This window comes from Mesoplodon densirostris, chromosome 4, assembly GCF_025265405.1.
Source record: "Mesoplodon densirostris isolate mMesDen1 chromosome 4, mMesDen1 primary haplotype, whole genome shotgun sequence".
NCBI lineage: Eukaryota > Metazoa > Chordata > Mammalia > Artiodactyla > Ziphiidae > Mesoplodon > Mesoplodon densirostris.
The window spans coordinates 57,095,340-57,111,786 of NC_082664.1; the positions used below are offsets into that span (position 1 = coordinate 57,095,340).

At 36.0% G+C, this 16,447-nt stretch overlaps 1 protein-coding gene across 1 annotated transcript; it reads right to left on the reverse strand.

Annotated features, from left to right (window-relative positions):
* Positions 1-2,405: 2,405 nt before the first annotated feature.
* Positions 2,406-2,762, reverse strand: LOC132488063 (transcription elongation factor 1 homolog). Its single transcript, XM_060096061.1, has one exon. The coding sequence runs from the start codon at positions 2,760-2,762 to the stop codon at positions 2,406-2,408; it is 357 nt and encodes a 118-aa protein (XP_059952044.1).
* Between the last annotated feature and the right edge of the window lie 13,685 nt (positions 2,763-16,447).

The following is a 16,447-nucleotide window of genomic DNA, read 5'->3' on the forward strand; positions in this document are numbered from 1 at the left end:
CCAGCCTCCCAACTTTTGTCTATCTCATTCTGAAATTTACACATTTGTTATCCATACTGCCCCACAAATAGATTTTTTTTTATGACAAGTATATGTTAATTTTATTTGAATTTCTATTTTTTCCCATAAGGTTTTTATGTTTAATGATAGGGGAATAGAGTCAGTTAACATTTAGAAATTTACCTGCTTTTTCCCTTTTCTTTCTTTCTCTTTCTTTTTTTAAAATTTTACATTCAGATTTGCTTTGTTTTTTCATTTATTCAGCTCTTGTTTTAACAAGATATTTTATCTTGCTGAAATAAATTTTGTTGTTTCTTCATATAGGTTTTGAACTTTTGTTACCTTTTCCTAGCTATTTTATCATTTGGCTATTGCCAATTAGATTTTTTTTAATTGAGATATAATTGACATGACATTAGTTTCAAGGTGTAAAACATAGTGATTTGATATGTGTATATATTGTAAAATAATTACCACAGTGTCTAGTTGACATTCATCACCACATATAATTTTTTTTTCTTGTGATGAGAAGTTTTAAGGTCTACTCTCTCAGTAACTTTCAAATATACAATACAGTCATATCTCGGAGATATTGTGGGTTCAGTTCCAGACCACAGCAGCAAAGTGAACATTACAATAAAGTGAGTCACATAAATTTTTTAGTTTCCCAGGGCATATAAAAATTATGTTTATATGATACTGTAGTCTATTAAGTGTGCAATAACATTATGTCTAAAAAAATAACATACATACCTTAATTAAAACATACTTTATTGCTGAAAATGCTAACCATTTTCTGACAATGCAGGATTGCAACAAACTGCATTTTTATAAAAAATGTAATATCTGTGAAGTGCAATAAATTCAAGTGCAATAGAACAAGGTATGCTTATACCATCTTATTAACTATAGTTGCCATGCTATATATTATATCCCATGACTTATTTATTTTATAACTGGAAGTTCGTACCTTTTGGTGCCCTTCATCCATTTCACCCATCCCCCACCCCATTTCCCCTTTAGAAACCACCAACCTGTTCTCTGTAGTTATGCATTCATTTTTGTTGTTGTTTTTTGTTTTTTAGATTCTACATATAAGTGAGATTGTATGGTATGTCTTTCTCTGACTTATTTCACTTAGCATAATGCCTTCAGGTTCCATCCAGGTTGTTGCAAATGACAAGATTTCCTTCTTTTTTATAGCTAAATAATATTCCATTGTATATATACCTACCATTTTTTTTTGTCCATTCATCCATTGATGGACACTTAGTTTGCTTCCATGTCTTGACTATTGTAAATAATGCTGCAGTGAACGTGGGGGAGCAGATAACTTTTCAAGTTAGTGTTTTGTTTCCTTTGGATAAATATCCAGAAGTGGAATTTCTAGATCACATGGTAGTTCTATTTCTTTTTTTTTTGCGGTACGCGGGCCTCTCACTGTTGTGGCCTCTCCCGTTGTGGAGCACAGGCTCCGGATGCGCAGGCTCAGCCGCCATGGCTCACGGGCCCAGCTGCTCCGCGGCATGTGGGATCTTCCCGGACCGGGGCACGAACCGGTGTCCCCTGCATCAGCAGGCGGACTCTCAACCACTGCGCCACCAGGGAAGCCCCGGTAGTTCTATTTCTAATTTTTTGAGGGAACGCCATACTGTTTTCCCTAATAAGTGTACCAATTTACATTCCCACTAACAGAGTACAGGGATTCCCTTTTCTTTATACCCTCATGAACACTTGTTATTTCTTACCTTTTTGATAATAACCATTGTGTGTGTGTGTGTGTGTGTGTGTGTGTGTGTGTGTGTGTGTGTGTTGGCTGCTTTATTTAAGGGCTGGTGACTGACAGCTATCCCCAACCCAGTCCCTCCCTCCTCTACAAAAGTGGCCAAACATGAAAACAGGCCGCTCTGCCAGGGGGCCTGTGGGGCTGTGGCTTGAATCCCAGGCCACAGGCCTTGGAAAGCAGGGAAGGAGGATGGGCAGTCAGTCCAGTTCAAATGGACAAGTGCTGGTGAGGTGGGGGAAGATGCTGGAGAGTCCTGAGGCAGCCTCTGCTGGGCTTGCCCTCACCTAGGATGTCAGGACACAGGTCCCTGGAGGAGCCAAGGCCCCAAAGCCAGGGGGCCAGGTGCCAGAGGAGGGAACAAGTCAAAGGCTTTTGGAGCCAAGGGAGGCAGTTCAGGACCCTGGAGCCCAGCAACCCTTCAACACTACCCCATGCTCACGAGGACACCCCCAGAGTCACACCTGCAGCCACACCCACACTCACACCCACACCCACATCCATGCCAATTCCACATACACACAGGGCTGCAAAGGCCCTGGACCCACACCCTGGACCCTGGAATGTCTCTGGATTGGTACCCAGCAGGTGAGGCTGCCAAGGGGGTGGGTCCTCTGCATTGCTAGTGATTGGCTGCCTCGCAGGCATCTATCCAATCACTGTACACGTCCACTGGTTCTGACAGATAAGTGATGGGCGTCTGGAATTCTTCTCGGCACATGGTACAAGAGATGACTCTGGTGTTGCGGGCCCAGTCCATTTTCATGTCACAAGACTTCTCGTGGTTGCAGAAGGGGCAGGTGAACTGGGCATCTAGGGAGCCTGTCATCTTCTTCTTGGGGGGTGGCTTCTGTTTTGACTTTCTGCGCACCACATCTGCAGGAGGGCAAACCTGCACTTGCCTACCCTCGTTGCAACAGCCTCGTTCACCCGGGAGACAGTTGACTTCCAGCTCCCGGCAGAAGCCGATAACAACCATTTTGACAGGTGTGAGGTGATACATCATTTTGGTTTTAATTTGCATTTCCCTAATGATAGTGATGTCAATCACAATTTCATGTATCTGTTGGCCATCTGTATGTCTTCTTTCGAAAAATGTCTATTCAGATCCCCTGCCCATTTCTTAATCAGATTATTTGTCTTTTTTGCTATGGAGTTGTATGAATTCTTTATATATTTTGGATATTAACCCTTTATGGGATATATGATTTGAAAATTTTTTTTCCCATTCCATTGTTTGCCTTTTCATTTTGTTGATGGTTTCCTTTGCTATGCAGATGCCTTTTAGTTTAATGTAGTACCACTTGTTTATTCCTGCTTTTGGTATCAAATCCAGAAAATCATCACCAAGACCTATGTCAAGGAGCTTATAGCCTGTTTTCTTATAGGAGTTTTATGGTTCTAGGTCTTGTATTCAAGTCTTTAATCCATTTTGAGTTGATTCTTATGTATGGCCTAAAATAGTGGTCCAGTTTCATTCTTCTGCATGTGGCTGTCCAGTTTTCCAAACACCATTTATTGAAGAGACTGTCCTTTCCCTATTGCCTATTTTTGGTTCCCTTGCCATAAATTAATTGACTGTATATGTGTGGGTTTATTTCTGGGCTTTCTACTCTGTTCCATGGATTTATGTGTCTGTTTTTATGTCAGTACCATACTGTTTCGAGTAATATAGCTTTGTCATGTAGTTTGAAATTGCAGCACATAATGCCTTTAGCTTTGTTCTTTCTCAAGGTTGCTTTGGCTGTTTGGGGTCTTTTGTGGTTCCATAAAAATTTTCAGATTGTTTTTTCTATTTTTGTGAAAAATGCCACTGGGATTTTGATAAAGATTGCATTGAATCTGTAAATTGCTTTGTGTAGTATGGGCATTTTAACAATGTTAATTCCTCTAGTCCAGAGCATTGAATGGCTTTCCATTTTTTTGTGTTGTCCTCAATTTCTTTCATCAATGTCTGTCCTCAGTTTCTTTCATCAATGTCTTATAGTTTTTCGAGTACCTCCTTGGTTAAATTTACTTCTAGGAATTTTATTCTTTTTGATGCATTTGTAAATGGGATTGTTTTCTTAATTTCTCTTTCTGATAACTTGTTATTAGTGTAGAGAAATGCAACTGATCTTGTATATTGATTTTGCATCCTGCAACTTTACTGAATTTATTTATTAGTTCTCAAGAGTTTTTTGGTGGAGCTTTTGGGTTTTCTATGTATAATATCATGTCATCTGCAAATAGTTACAGTTTTACTTCTTCCTTTCTAATTTGGGTGTCTTATACTTCTTTTTCTTGTTTGATTGTTGTGTCTAGGGCTTCCAGTACTGTGTTGAATAAGAATAGTGAGAGTGGGCATCTTTGTCTTGTTCCTAATCTTTGAGGAAAAGCTTTGATGTTTAGCTGTGGGCTTGTCATATATGGCTTTTATTATGTTGAGGTATGTTCCCTCTATAACCACTTTGTTGAGAGTTATTTTCGTCTTGAGGTGGTCAGTATGGAGATGTGGAATTTTTATACATAGTACTTTTGCTATGTTGTGGCTTTGCAGGGACTTGTGTTAAAACTGCTTCTATGTCTAAGGAAAGAACTGCATGCCTATTGGCTTGTCCTGGTGCAGGATAGGAGATAAAGTTGGTTCCTATCAAAGATTTGGTTGTTGTGGGTACTTTAAGATTTGGAGAAATTATAGGACTGTAGTAAAAATAGATCCCCCCATGGATATTATTACCAAACATGTTTGTTTTGCCTGATGCACAGCAAGCCAAAAGGCTGAGACACTGAGATTTGTAGCAAAGAGAGAGTTAATTGGTAAGGCATCCAAGTGAGGAGATGGGAGAGCAAGCCTCAAATCTGCCTCCCCTAAGGCAAGTGGGTTGTTGTATTTTTTTTTTTTTTTTGTAGAGTAGTTTTTTTTTTTTTTTTTGCGGTACGCAGGCCTCTCACTGTTGTGGCCTCTCCTGTTGTGGAGCACAGGCTCCGGACGCACAAGCTCAGCGGCCATGGACCCAGCCGCTCCGCGGCATGTGGGATCTTCCCAGACCGGGACACGAACCCGTGTCCCCTGCATCGGCAGGTGGACCCTCAACCACTGCACCACCAGGGAAGCTCCAAGGTTGTTGTATTTGTGTATAGAGAATAAAGAAGCAGGGTGGTCTGAGTCACGGGGAGTGTGGGGAGCTTGGGGAAATGTGATTGGAAAAAAGTGCAATAATCATTGTTCTGCACAGGCCTAACCCAGCTACAGGCCTCTGCACATTCAAATGCTCACTGAGCGGACATTCCTGCACGTCCCGCTGGAGGGTCAGTGGGCCTATTCAGTCTTAGCCAGCTCAGCTGGAACTTGACACAGCTGACTCTCAGCTCAGCTTGTGCTAGACACAGGTGGCTCCACATGCATGGAAAATAACTCAGGCAAACATCTTATTGTTTGGGCTATGTGCTGCTTGGAGGACATATAAGTCTTAAAATGACCTTAATTGATAGGGCAGATGAAATGGATTTAACCCAAGATTTCATTACATTTTGAACCATGTGTACCTGTGGAGTACAAAATCTCATCCTGCATACCTTTGACTACAGCTGCAGAAGTGTTCCTTTAGACAAAATTGTGATCCAATTTTGTCTAGAGAAGGGCAGAAATTATTCATATTCCATTGTTTGTAAATTTACCTGTTGTTTTCTTTCATTAGTTTGGTAACACTCATTTTATTTGTATTTAAATATTTTAAGCAACCTAAGCACAAATGTACAAGTAAAGATGTGTTAAAATGAATTTCTTTTTTTTTTTTTTTTTTTTTTTTTTTTGTGGTATGCGGGCCTCTCACTGTTGTGGCCTCCCCCGTTGCGGAGCACAGGCTCCGGATGCGCAGGCCCAGCGGCCATGGCTCACGGGCCCAGCCGCTCCGCGGCATATGGGATCCTCCCAGACCGGGGCACGAACCCGTATCCCCTGCATCGGCAGGCGGACTCTCAACCACCGCGCCACCAGGGAGGCCCAAAATGAATTTCTTGATATCCATTATTTCATGGATATCAAGCAGAAAAGTAGAACAAAAGCCCCCAAAAAGCAAAAAATGATTTTTGCTTTTGTGATTTCTTTGAAACTTGTCTAACATGCATGTTCTGTAAAAACAGTGAACAGTGGAATAGCTTGAGATGGTGGCTAGATTTATTTAATATTTTATGAAATCTTTATGAACAATCCAAGTATAATTGTTCAGAACATGTGTATTAAGTTGATGTAAGTGGAATAAATGTCTTATGAATGAAAAAAACTAGAAATATGAACTCTCAATTTTTCTTTTACTTTATTCTTCAGTTTAATATTAAGGAAGTACATTTTATGTTTTTGGTGTCAACATTTATCTTAGAAGATGCTTTCATCGTTTTTCTCATGGTTTCAGGTTGTTCTTTTGAAACATGACTGATTTTAATATATACTTTCCATCAGTCTTTGCATTTGTTGTATTTATCGATTTACAATGCTTTATACATTTTAGTTATTTGTTCTAACAAAAATAACTTTAGTATTGCTCATATAGGATCCAAAAATTGTCTTATTCATTGTTGAGGAAATGAACATGTGAATATCCTAGAATATCTTTAAGAAATAAATACTAGAAGATAAAGTCAGAAGAATTTTTAGATCTTTATAAGATATACAGGTCTTTTCTGCTGAAGCCAGAACATTGGTAGTAACAGCAGCAGCTAGAGGGGGCCAGGAGTCCAGTAGGTCAGTGATCTCATTGGGGTCACAGAGTGTTCTAAATCTGGAGTCAGAGTAGAATATGAAGAATCCTGTCCTAAGCATATGAATTTGTAACTAGAAGTGACTGAGTTGCAAAGACTGACTAATTTTGGGCAATAAAGCTAGCATCATATTTTGGATGATAACTTTCTGAAACTGTGTTTTAAATATTTAAGTATAGGCATAATTTTTTAAATTGCACTTTATTGTGCTTCGCAGATACTGCATTTCTGACAAATTGAAAGTGTGTGTCAATTCTGCATTGTCATACAATGGTTAGCATTTTTTAGCCATAAAGTATTTTAAAATTAAGGTATGTACACTGCTTTTTAGACAAATTACTATTGCACACTTACTAGACTACAGTATAGTGTAAACATAAGTTTTATATGCACTGGGAAACCAAAAAATTCATGTGACTTGCTTTATTCCAATATTAGCTTTATTGTGGTGGTCTGGGACTGAATTTGCAATGTCTCTGAAGTATGCCTGTATTTATTGACTGATTAACAACCATAGCTTTTTATTTTATGAGATGTTGGGGGAAAATCTCTGAGTTGTATTTGATGAATTTGATCTACTTTAAGAGAAAATTCATACCTTACAGTACATTTTAGTTGGTAGGTAAGATATAAATAAATATCAGAGAGTTTTAATAAATTAAAGGACAGCTTTTACTATAGATTAGTATTTGACCTTATAGTAGAAATAATTTTATAATGAAATACGTATATATCTGTGAGAGGCTGAATATACAAATGGAATATGGCCAGGCTATAACTAAAACATAGAACTCTGATCCACATCCTTAGTAGCAACCAGGCAGGGAAGCCAAACCACAACCTCTGTATCAATCAGCCCCAAAAGGCAAAACTTGATCAATAACTGCCAACTTCCCTAATTTTTGCCCTGCTTCTGACTTCAGACCAACCAGAGGAAATGAAACATGCTTCCCTAGCCAATCACATAGGGTGCCCTTCTTCTAAGTTAGCCTGTCTCCAGATTCCTCATGCTGACAGCTTCCATTCAGGGTATACCTAAAGCCTTTTCTTTTTTCCACTTTAAAGCTTTACACTTCTTTTACTGCCTTTAAATCCCTATCAAATGCAAGTTATGGTAATGGACTCTAGTTCTGAATAAAAAGCCTTTGCTTGTTCACATACAGGTGGTCTTCACTTATTTACACAACTGGAAATGTAAATGTATGGAATATTAAGAATTATAAAATCCAAACTATATCATCTAAGATTTTAAAATAACAACTTCAGGGTATAAATTACTTCGAGTTAAATAATCTCATGATAGTAAAAATCTGCTGACTCTCATCTAGAAATTGAGAAGCAATCAATTCTAATTTACACACTAGCTTTCCAACAATTTCTTGATTTTGAAATATGGATTTTCACATCCACACTTTTAAAAGTAACTGAGATCATCTGAAAGTTATTTTAATACATAATTTATAGTGGTCCTTTGATTCATTAACCCAGAATAATACCTGGTGATTTAAAGTTTTATCTAAAAAAGAATTTTGACTTTCAGTTAGTTGGTAAGGAATATCCAATATTTAGATAAGAAATTCAATTATCTTTTCATAGAAGCCAAGATGATTAGAGTCAGAGAGCCAGAGGCACTATGCTGTTTCATTTCAACATATACCTAAACCAATTCTCTTTTTAAGTATATATTTTATTTCAAGAAATTTCATCTGCCTTGAGATCCATAAACTCACACTATTGCATTCATATTTATTGCTTTTAAAGTAATTATTGTGCTAACTAATACATTAAATTTGTTCTGTTAAATATAAGAAGCCCTTAACTTTATAAAAATCTCCCTGGAGTTTTCTCCTGGACTATTATTTAGTTATGTTCAAACACAAATTATAATAGCCAATAACATAAGAATGTTTCTGGAGGGCTTTTAAAGAAGAAAGAAAAATGAAAAAACACCTGGTAATGTGTATTTCAGTCAGGAAATCCAAGGATTCACTAGTGGTTTTCAACCTTTTCTAGCCTTTGTAATAGTGATAAATACAAACACATATAGTGTATATTATGTGCCAGTTATTGTTCTAAGCACATTATAGGTATGAACTCACTAATCCTTATAACAATTCTAGGAGGTTAGTGTAATAATTCCTTAACACTTCCTTTAGATTTATAATTTTTGTGACCTAAATCAATGGCATTTATTTTTTAGATATGAATGTAATTTAAAATTAAAAAGAATGAGAAAGAGTCACAGAGTTTTTTCACCAAGTAAAGTTATAAGAACTACCCACCACCATCAACACAACTACTATCTACTGTCATCACTTTTTCATTGAAAACAAATATTTAACATCAAAGCAGTGAGCCTAAACTCAGAGTAAAGAGCACTCTTACTGAAAAAAAAATTGCTTTATGGAAAGCTCATTTTATTCCTTATTTTTGTCAAATGTTTACATGGATCAATAAAAGCTTTATTGACAACCAAAGACAATCTGTGGTTTTACTTGAAAAATAAATTAGAAAATTTAAAGGGTCTGACTAGTTGAAGCCCAAAACAGTCAATTTTTTGTGAATGATACTAAAAACAGCCAAATTTCCCAAGTTTTGTGTGAATAAATTATAAATTAATTGGCTGGTTGAATTCTTTACTCTTTAATTTTTTAATTTTTTTTTTTGGTCTAATGACTGAAAGCAGTGTGAACAGTACTAGAAAAAAATAAAGCCACACAAAGAAATGAATGCGCATCCATGCTCATTTGTCTGTAAAATTGTGGAATAAATGTGTTTTGCATATTGAGCAGTCAGTTTATTTTCCTCATGCCTGCCATTAAGTTATATGGTTTCTTGATCTGTGAGTTAGCACTTGGTTTTCCAGGGTCCTCTACTTTGCCTTTAATGTCACTACATCCTTAGGAATAGTAAGCATCACATTTGAAGCTCCAGGGATTTGGTGCCTGTCTGTAGAGCATACAAAGCATAGCTCAATGTTTTTTTTCAAGGGTTTAGCTTTCAATCTGTGTTAATTTGTTATTTGGTTGCCACACTGATTTTTTTTCTTTTATTAATTATATCTTCAGCTCTTTGGTTGGTCTATAATAGGAACATATTGATTGTTCTTGTGGATGAGTAATTGAGATATAATAGTTCCAAAGTCTATATCCAGAAATCAGGAAATAGCTAATAACTTGAATCAGTGTCAAACTGTACATTATTGGTTGAATAGAGTTGGATGATAATTCAACTCTGCAAAGGGATAAATGATCACTTGAGAATAACATAAGTACTAGATTAATGTCTTATTGATTTCTGAAAAAGAATGGAAATGTAGTCATGTTTTCTGCGTTTAAAGAGAATATTTCTTTTGGGGAGGTTATTTTGATCACATTAACACCTTAATCAAAGTAATCAGAAAGTGACATGATTGTGTAGCTATCAACTAGCAAACTGTTACTCAAAAATAACTGAAACAATATTGTGAGTGTGACTATGGAAATACCAATTAGGACAAGTGGATTTGGTTGGTGATTCATATATAGAGTTCATAGAGGAAAACATCCTAGTAAAAATAGTTTTATACTACATAGCAATATGTTTGATCTCAGATATTTCATTGTATTCGAAAAATTAGTTTAAAATAATTTGTAATAAAACATACTGTAATGGGCTGAATTGTGCCCCCCAACAACAAAAAAAGATATGTCCTAACCCTAATGCCCAGTACCTGTGGTTGTGAATTAATTTGAAGAAAGGGTCTTCACAGATACAGTTATGTTAAGGGTCCCAAGATGAGAGCATCCTGAATAACCCAGGTGGACCCTAAGTCCAATGAAACATGTCTTTCTTAGAGACACAGGGGATAAAGCCATGTGAAAATGGAGGCAGAGATTGGAATGATGTGTCCACAAACCAAGAAATGCCAAGGAATCCTGGAGCAACCAGAAGCTAGGATAAAATCATGGACAGATTCTCCCCCAGAATTTCAAGAGTCAGCCAATCCTACCAGCACTGATTTTGGACTTCTGGCCTCTAGAACTGTGAGAGGATATTTTTTGTTTTTAAGCCATCAAAATTGCTGTAATTTGTTGCAGCAGCTCTAATAAACCAATACATACACTTATGCAGAGACTAAAATGTCAAAAAATTGAAAAACTAAAATAGGAAAGTAGTTACATCATATTGATTCAACAAGAGCTAAGTAGAGAATTAACTCTGAGTCATCCCAACTTTGATCTCATATCTATATTAACAAGCTTAAATAAAATTAATTGAATTTGTAACAACTCATGATTTCATTACATTCCAAAATCATTAAAGATATATATATATATATATATATATATATATATATATATATATATATATATATTTTTTTTTTTTTTTGCGGTACGTGGGCCTCTCACTGCTGTGGCCTCTCCCGTTGCAGAACACAAGCTCTGGACGCGCAGGCTCAGCGACCATGGCTCACGGGCCCAGCCGCTCCACGGCATGTAGGATCTTCCCGGACTGGGACACGAACCTGTGTCCCCTGCATCGGCAGGCGGACTCTCAACCACTGCAACACCAGGGAAGCCTGTGAAGTCCAAATTTATAAGCAGAAACTGATTAAAGATGAAAATTAATTTGGAATCCAACCATTTAAAATATCTAGGGAAAATACTTCCTGAAACAAATATTTAGGGGGAAAGTCATTTGAGAAACCTTTAAATGCTTAAGCAGAACATGAAAGATATTAACCGAATGTGATATTAATTGCTGTGAGATTAAATAGCTAACAGCAGAACAATGATCTTTATGCACAAAGTCTTTCTAGTTTTCAGTCAGTTATTGTTTGTATAATTAGTAAGCAATTTCATCATCTATGCTATAGTTATTTAAAATCAAGTCAAAAAGAATTCCATTATAGTTTGGGGAGATGTTTTTATGCCTTAAGTTAGGCTGACTCATAACAAAATGCTCCGAGATTTATCTATTTAGGCTTAACCAAATATCTTTTTAAAAGAACAACGAACTGACATAATTTAGATCATAATCCTCTTAAAAATATTTTAGAAAAGGGTTACGTTGTATTAAAAAAAAACTATCCAAATTATATAGAATCTGGATGGTTACTGTCATTACCAAGTATTATCAAAATAATTGTATTCAGACGTGTATACACTGCCGGGCGTGGGGTGGATGGTTGGTGGGGTGTGGCCGCGTGGCGCGGGGGGGATCGGCTCGGTGCTTTGTGGCCGCCTGGAGGGGTGGGATGGGGAGGGTGGGAGGGAGGGAGATGCAGGAGGGAGGGGATGTGGGAACAGATGTATATGTATGACTGATTCACTTTGTTGTAAAGCAGAGACTAATAAAAAAAAAATAATAATAATTGTATTCATATAAATGCCCGAATTTTAAATCCTTCATAAGCTTCACAGAACATAGAGTTCTCACTAAACAAACAAAATATGGCATCAGGCCAAGGGAATGAAGAGAATTGAAATCTCACTTTGGATGAATGTGTAGTTAATTACTGTTGACTGATTAATTCAACCCTCATTTCTCTTCTAAGCTTTTCTTATTTGTTATTAGAATATATAACAAATGGAGTTTCAAGAATATATTTTGAAAGACACTGTGTCAAAGTAAAGGTTATCTCCTGATGAGATTTTTAATTAATTAAAATTCAATAGAAGTTTAATATGAAAAAAAGTTACTGTAAATATGTTTGGTAATGCTACAATTTGTTCTGATGTGCTACTGAGTAAAATAAGTTTGTAAGGCAATATGAAAATATGTTTTAATAACTGAAGTTTTCTTTATCACTTTGTATTAAGCATTTTCTGTAAAAGTTTTTAAGTTTTATAAATTTTTATTGCAGATGAAAGTAGGTATTTAGAAAGGGTATTGGAGAGATATGTTTTAATGGTTTATCAGTTTTAGATTTGATTCCTTGTCCAACCTACAATACTGAATAAGCTAATCAATGTAATCACATACTAAATGAAGCAGATTAGGTACTCAATAAATGCTATTTATTATTATTTATTTTTAAAATTTATTTTATTGAAGTATAGTTGATTTACAATGTTGTATTAGTTTCTGCTATACAGCAAAGTGATTCAGTTTTTTATACATATATATATATATATATATATACACACACATATACATATATATTCTCTTCTACATTCATTTTCATTAGGTTTATTACAGGATATTGAATATAGTTCCCCATGCTATACAGTAGGACCTTGTTGTTTATCCTTTCTATATATAATAGCTTACATCTGCTAATCCCAAAATCCCATCAATCCCTTCCCCACTCCCCCTCCCCTTTGGCAACTGCAAGTCTGTCCTCTATGTTTATGAATCTGTTTCTGTTCCATAGATAAGTTCACTTGTGTCATATTTTAGATTTCACATATAAGTGATATCATATGGTATTTGTCTTTCTCTTTCTGATTTACTTCACTTAGTGTGATAATCTCTAGGTCCATCCATGTTGCTGCAAATGGCATTATTTCATTCTTTTTTTAATGGCTTAGTAGTATTCCATTGTATATATGTAGCACATCTTCTTTACCTGTTAATCTGTCAATGGACATTTAGGTTTTTTCCATGTCTTGGCTATTGAGAATAGTGCTGCCATGAGCATAAGGGTGCATGTATCTTTTTGAATTATAGTTTTGTATGATTATATGTCTAGGAGTTGGATTGCAGGATCATATGGAACTCTATTTTTAATTTTTGTGAAGAACCTCCATACTGTTCTCCATAGTGGCTGCACCAATTTACATTCCCACCAACAGTGTAGGAGGGTTCCCTTTTCTCCACACCCTCTCCAGCATTTATTATTTATAGACATTTTAACGATGGTCATTCTGACTGGTGTGAGGTGATACCTCATTGTAGTAGTTTTGATTTGAATAAATGCTATTTCATTTTTTCTTTATTCATCTTTCCTAGATGTTCTAAGTTTTTTGGAGTTGTACCAATTCTCTCCTTTTAATATCTGAAAAAAATTGAAGATATTAGTGGATTTTAATAAACCTATTGATTATTAATATATATCATATCTTTTTAACCTTATTTATTAAGTGGAAAATTGGCATGGATTAGAGTTCATGTGTGCTCTTAAGTAGTAGGATCAATAGCTGGGTATTTCTGATATTTTCCTGACTGATGTCAACATCAGGGTGGAGACATTTATAACTATCTTTGCCTTAACATTCCTGACCTCTTCAACTCCCTTAACCTTCACCTTCATGCAATTTCAACAACCCAGTCCCATGAACACACATTCAATTTTGTTATCTTTTAGAATTGCTATTTTCCAAAATTTTTAGAAACATAGTGTTTTTTTGCCTACCACTTTCACTACTATTGCCCCACTTAATGGAATCTTTGACCTCATGGAGACTCCTAAGTCCTTAATCACCTGACTACTTATTTATAATTATTTTTACTAATTTTGGGCCCTTCCTGCCTTCACTTTCTTCTCATATTAAAGCATGTCATATGCTCAATATGAGCCAACACTGTTTTTATTACAATCAATAGAAGAACAGTTAAGTCTTTTTAAGGCAAAAACATTAATAACTACAGGAAAGGCAAGGTTTAGCTGGTGCTCATGGAGCACTGGAAATGGATGGTTTATTCAATAAATGGTTCTAAAACAATTGGCTAACCAGATGGGAAAACAAACTAAAATATTAATTTAATTTATATTTTATTTTTTACATGAAAAACAAATTTATAACTCCAAAAGGAATTACAGAAACATTTAAAAAATAAAATCAGGGTAGAGAAGAATTTCTTAAAGGACAAAAAGTGAAATATTTAATATATTTCACAACCTTATATTTTTTTATTTATATATATCTCTACCACAAGAAATATTATAAACTCAGTTCAAAGCAAGCTGTAGATTAAACATTTGTAATGCATACAAGTGATAAAAAGTTTATAATCAGAGTATGAAAATAATTTCTACAAATCAATAAGAGAAAACAAAAAGAATGGAAAATGGGCTAAAGAACATTGTATCAGTCAGGGTTCATTAGGAGTCATATGGTACATTGAAAAGGGGGTTTGATGAGAGTTCAATACAAGGACTGTTTACAAAGGTAAGGGCATGATTTTGTAAACCAACTAGGAATAGACTAATTCTGTAGGGCCAGCAGAAGAAGAAAGAAAAATGAAGGGGGGAAGAGAGACGTTATCAGAACACAAAAAGAATAAGAGGGTCACCTGACAGGAGCTGTAGCCCTTGGCAAAGGAACACAGCCAACCCACAGCACTCTGCAGGGATAATGTCAATGGGACAAATATCCAATATCACTCCCTTCCTAATCTCTGAGATTTTTGCTAATGGCTCCGATGGGCAAAGCCAACTGGAAGCCAGAGGGCATGGAAGCCAGCGCCTAACTTGCACAATTAAATCTCCAATTAAGGACGTCAAGTCTAAGTTTCCAACAGCCTAAATTTTTGCCCAGATGGGTGATAAGAGGGATTCTGTTACAAATAGGTTTTAAGTCAAAGGGACTGATTTGGGTGTATGTCATTAATAGGGTGTCAGGTTGTTTGCAAATGAAAATATCCATGGCTGAGGATATTACAGAGTTCCAGCATTTGCCTATAGGCAGGCCCTCCAATTGGACCAGTTACTATGGGCCCTTTGCTTCAGTATTTAGTTTGTTTGGTGATGGGCAAGCCAGCAAGATCTCTGAGTGTTAGAGATTATATTAACCAAACTGAATGAAATGGAGAGAGAGAGAGAAGAGACAACTTACCATAAGCTAGTTAGGTTAAGAAATGAAAGGCTATAGAGTGGTGAAAAAGAAAGACATTGTTTCTCATTGACATAGGACACATTTAAGATGTAATAGAGAATGTGTATCCCATATGTAAGCCTTATTAATTTGGTTCATGAAACAGATATTGGCTATTCTGAAAAGCCTTACATTATATTCTATGTTTATAAGCCACATCCAGTCTTGCTGCAAATAATGGTGTCAACCATAGATAAATTAGTAAAACTCTTGGATGCACTGCTGATACCATGTTGCCATATTATCACCATGATATGTGATCTAGGTTATTTTTTTCCTACTCATCTACCATGGGATCTATCATATGCATTACACACAGTGTTTTGATGCCTGAGAATCTTTCTGAACTTATGGGACTTTGAATGACCTGGACCACTATCAACCCCTGTGATGAAGACTGAGTCTTGTGTGGAAGCACCCAGTTTCAGTAGGGAACAATAATAAAGTAGTACCTCATTGGCCAGGTAGTAGTAACTGCCATTGTTTAAAGAAAGCTGCATTATAGTGGAGGTAACCGTATGGCTTCTTAGTTACCTGATTGATATGCATGCCTATGAACAGTGCACTTAAAACACTTGGAAGACACTTTAGCATCTTAGTGCAAAATCCTTTCATAAAATATTTTTAAAAATTAAATCTTAATATGATACTCTATAGAGATTATTCCTGTGGCTGATTAATTATATACTCTGGGGAACAGAGGAGCAGTTTCTTTGAATAGTGGTAAGCATGTAAAAATATTAGCTGTGCCTTAGACTTTTCTCTAATTGCTTGCTATCAGTTTGTGTGACACAGAGGGAAACAAAGCTAGAGATTTGCTTTAAAACAAACAACAAAAACAAATCTTATTCCTCCATGTAATAGGCATAATATGAGCCAGAATTAGCAAAAACCTTGCCAACTGCCCTAAGAAGAGAACTTCTCCAGACTATAGTAAAATCAGATTAGAGTAAGTCATTCCATATGCAGGACTTGCTAAAGATATCAGTGGAGATTTCATCTGTTTTGAGAGAGAAAGAGTAGGCTTCTTTCACAGGGTTTCTTATGAGAACCTAGGAGTGTTCTTCAGCCTCTGTTTAAAGTTGGAGGTACAATAAAAGGAAAAAAATTAATAATTATGCTA

Bases quoted from the DNA above. Each gene is read 5' to 3' on its own strand.
- LOC132488063 (XM_060096061.1), bottom strand. From the start codon at position 2,762: ATGGTTGTTATCGGCTTCTGCCGGGAGCTGGAAGTCAACTGTCTCCCG.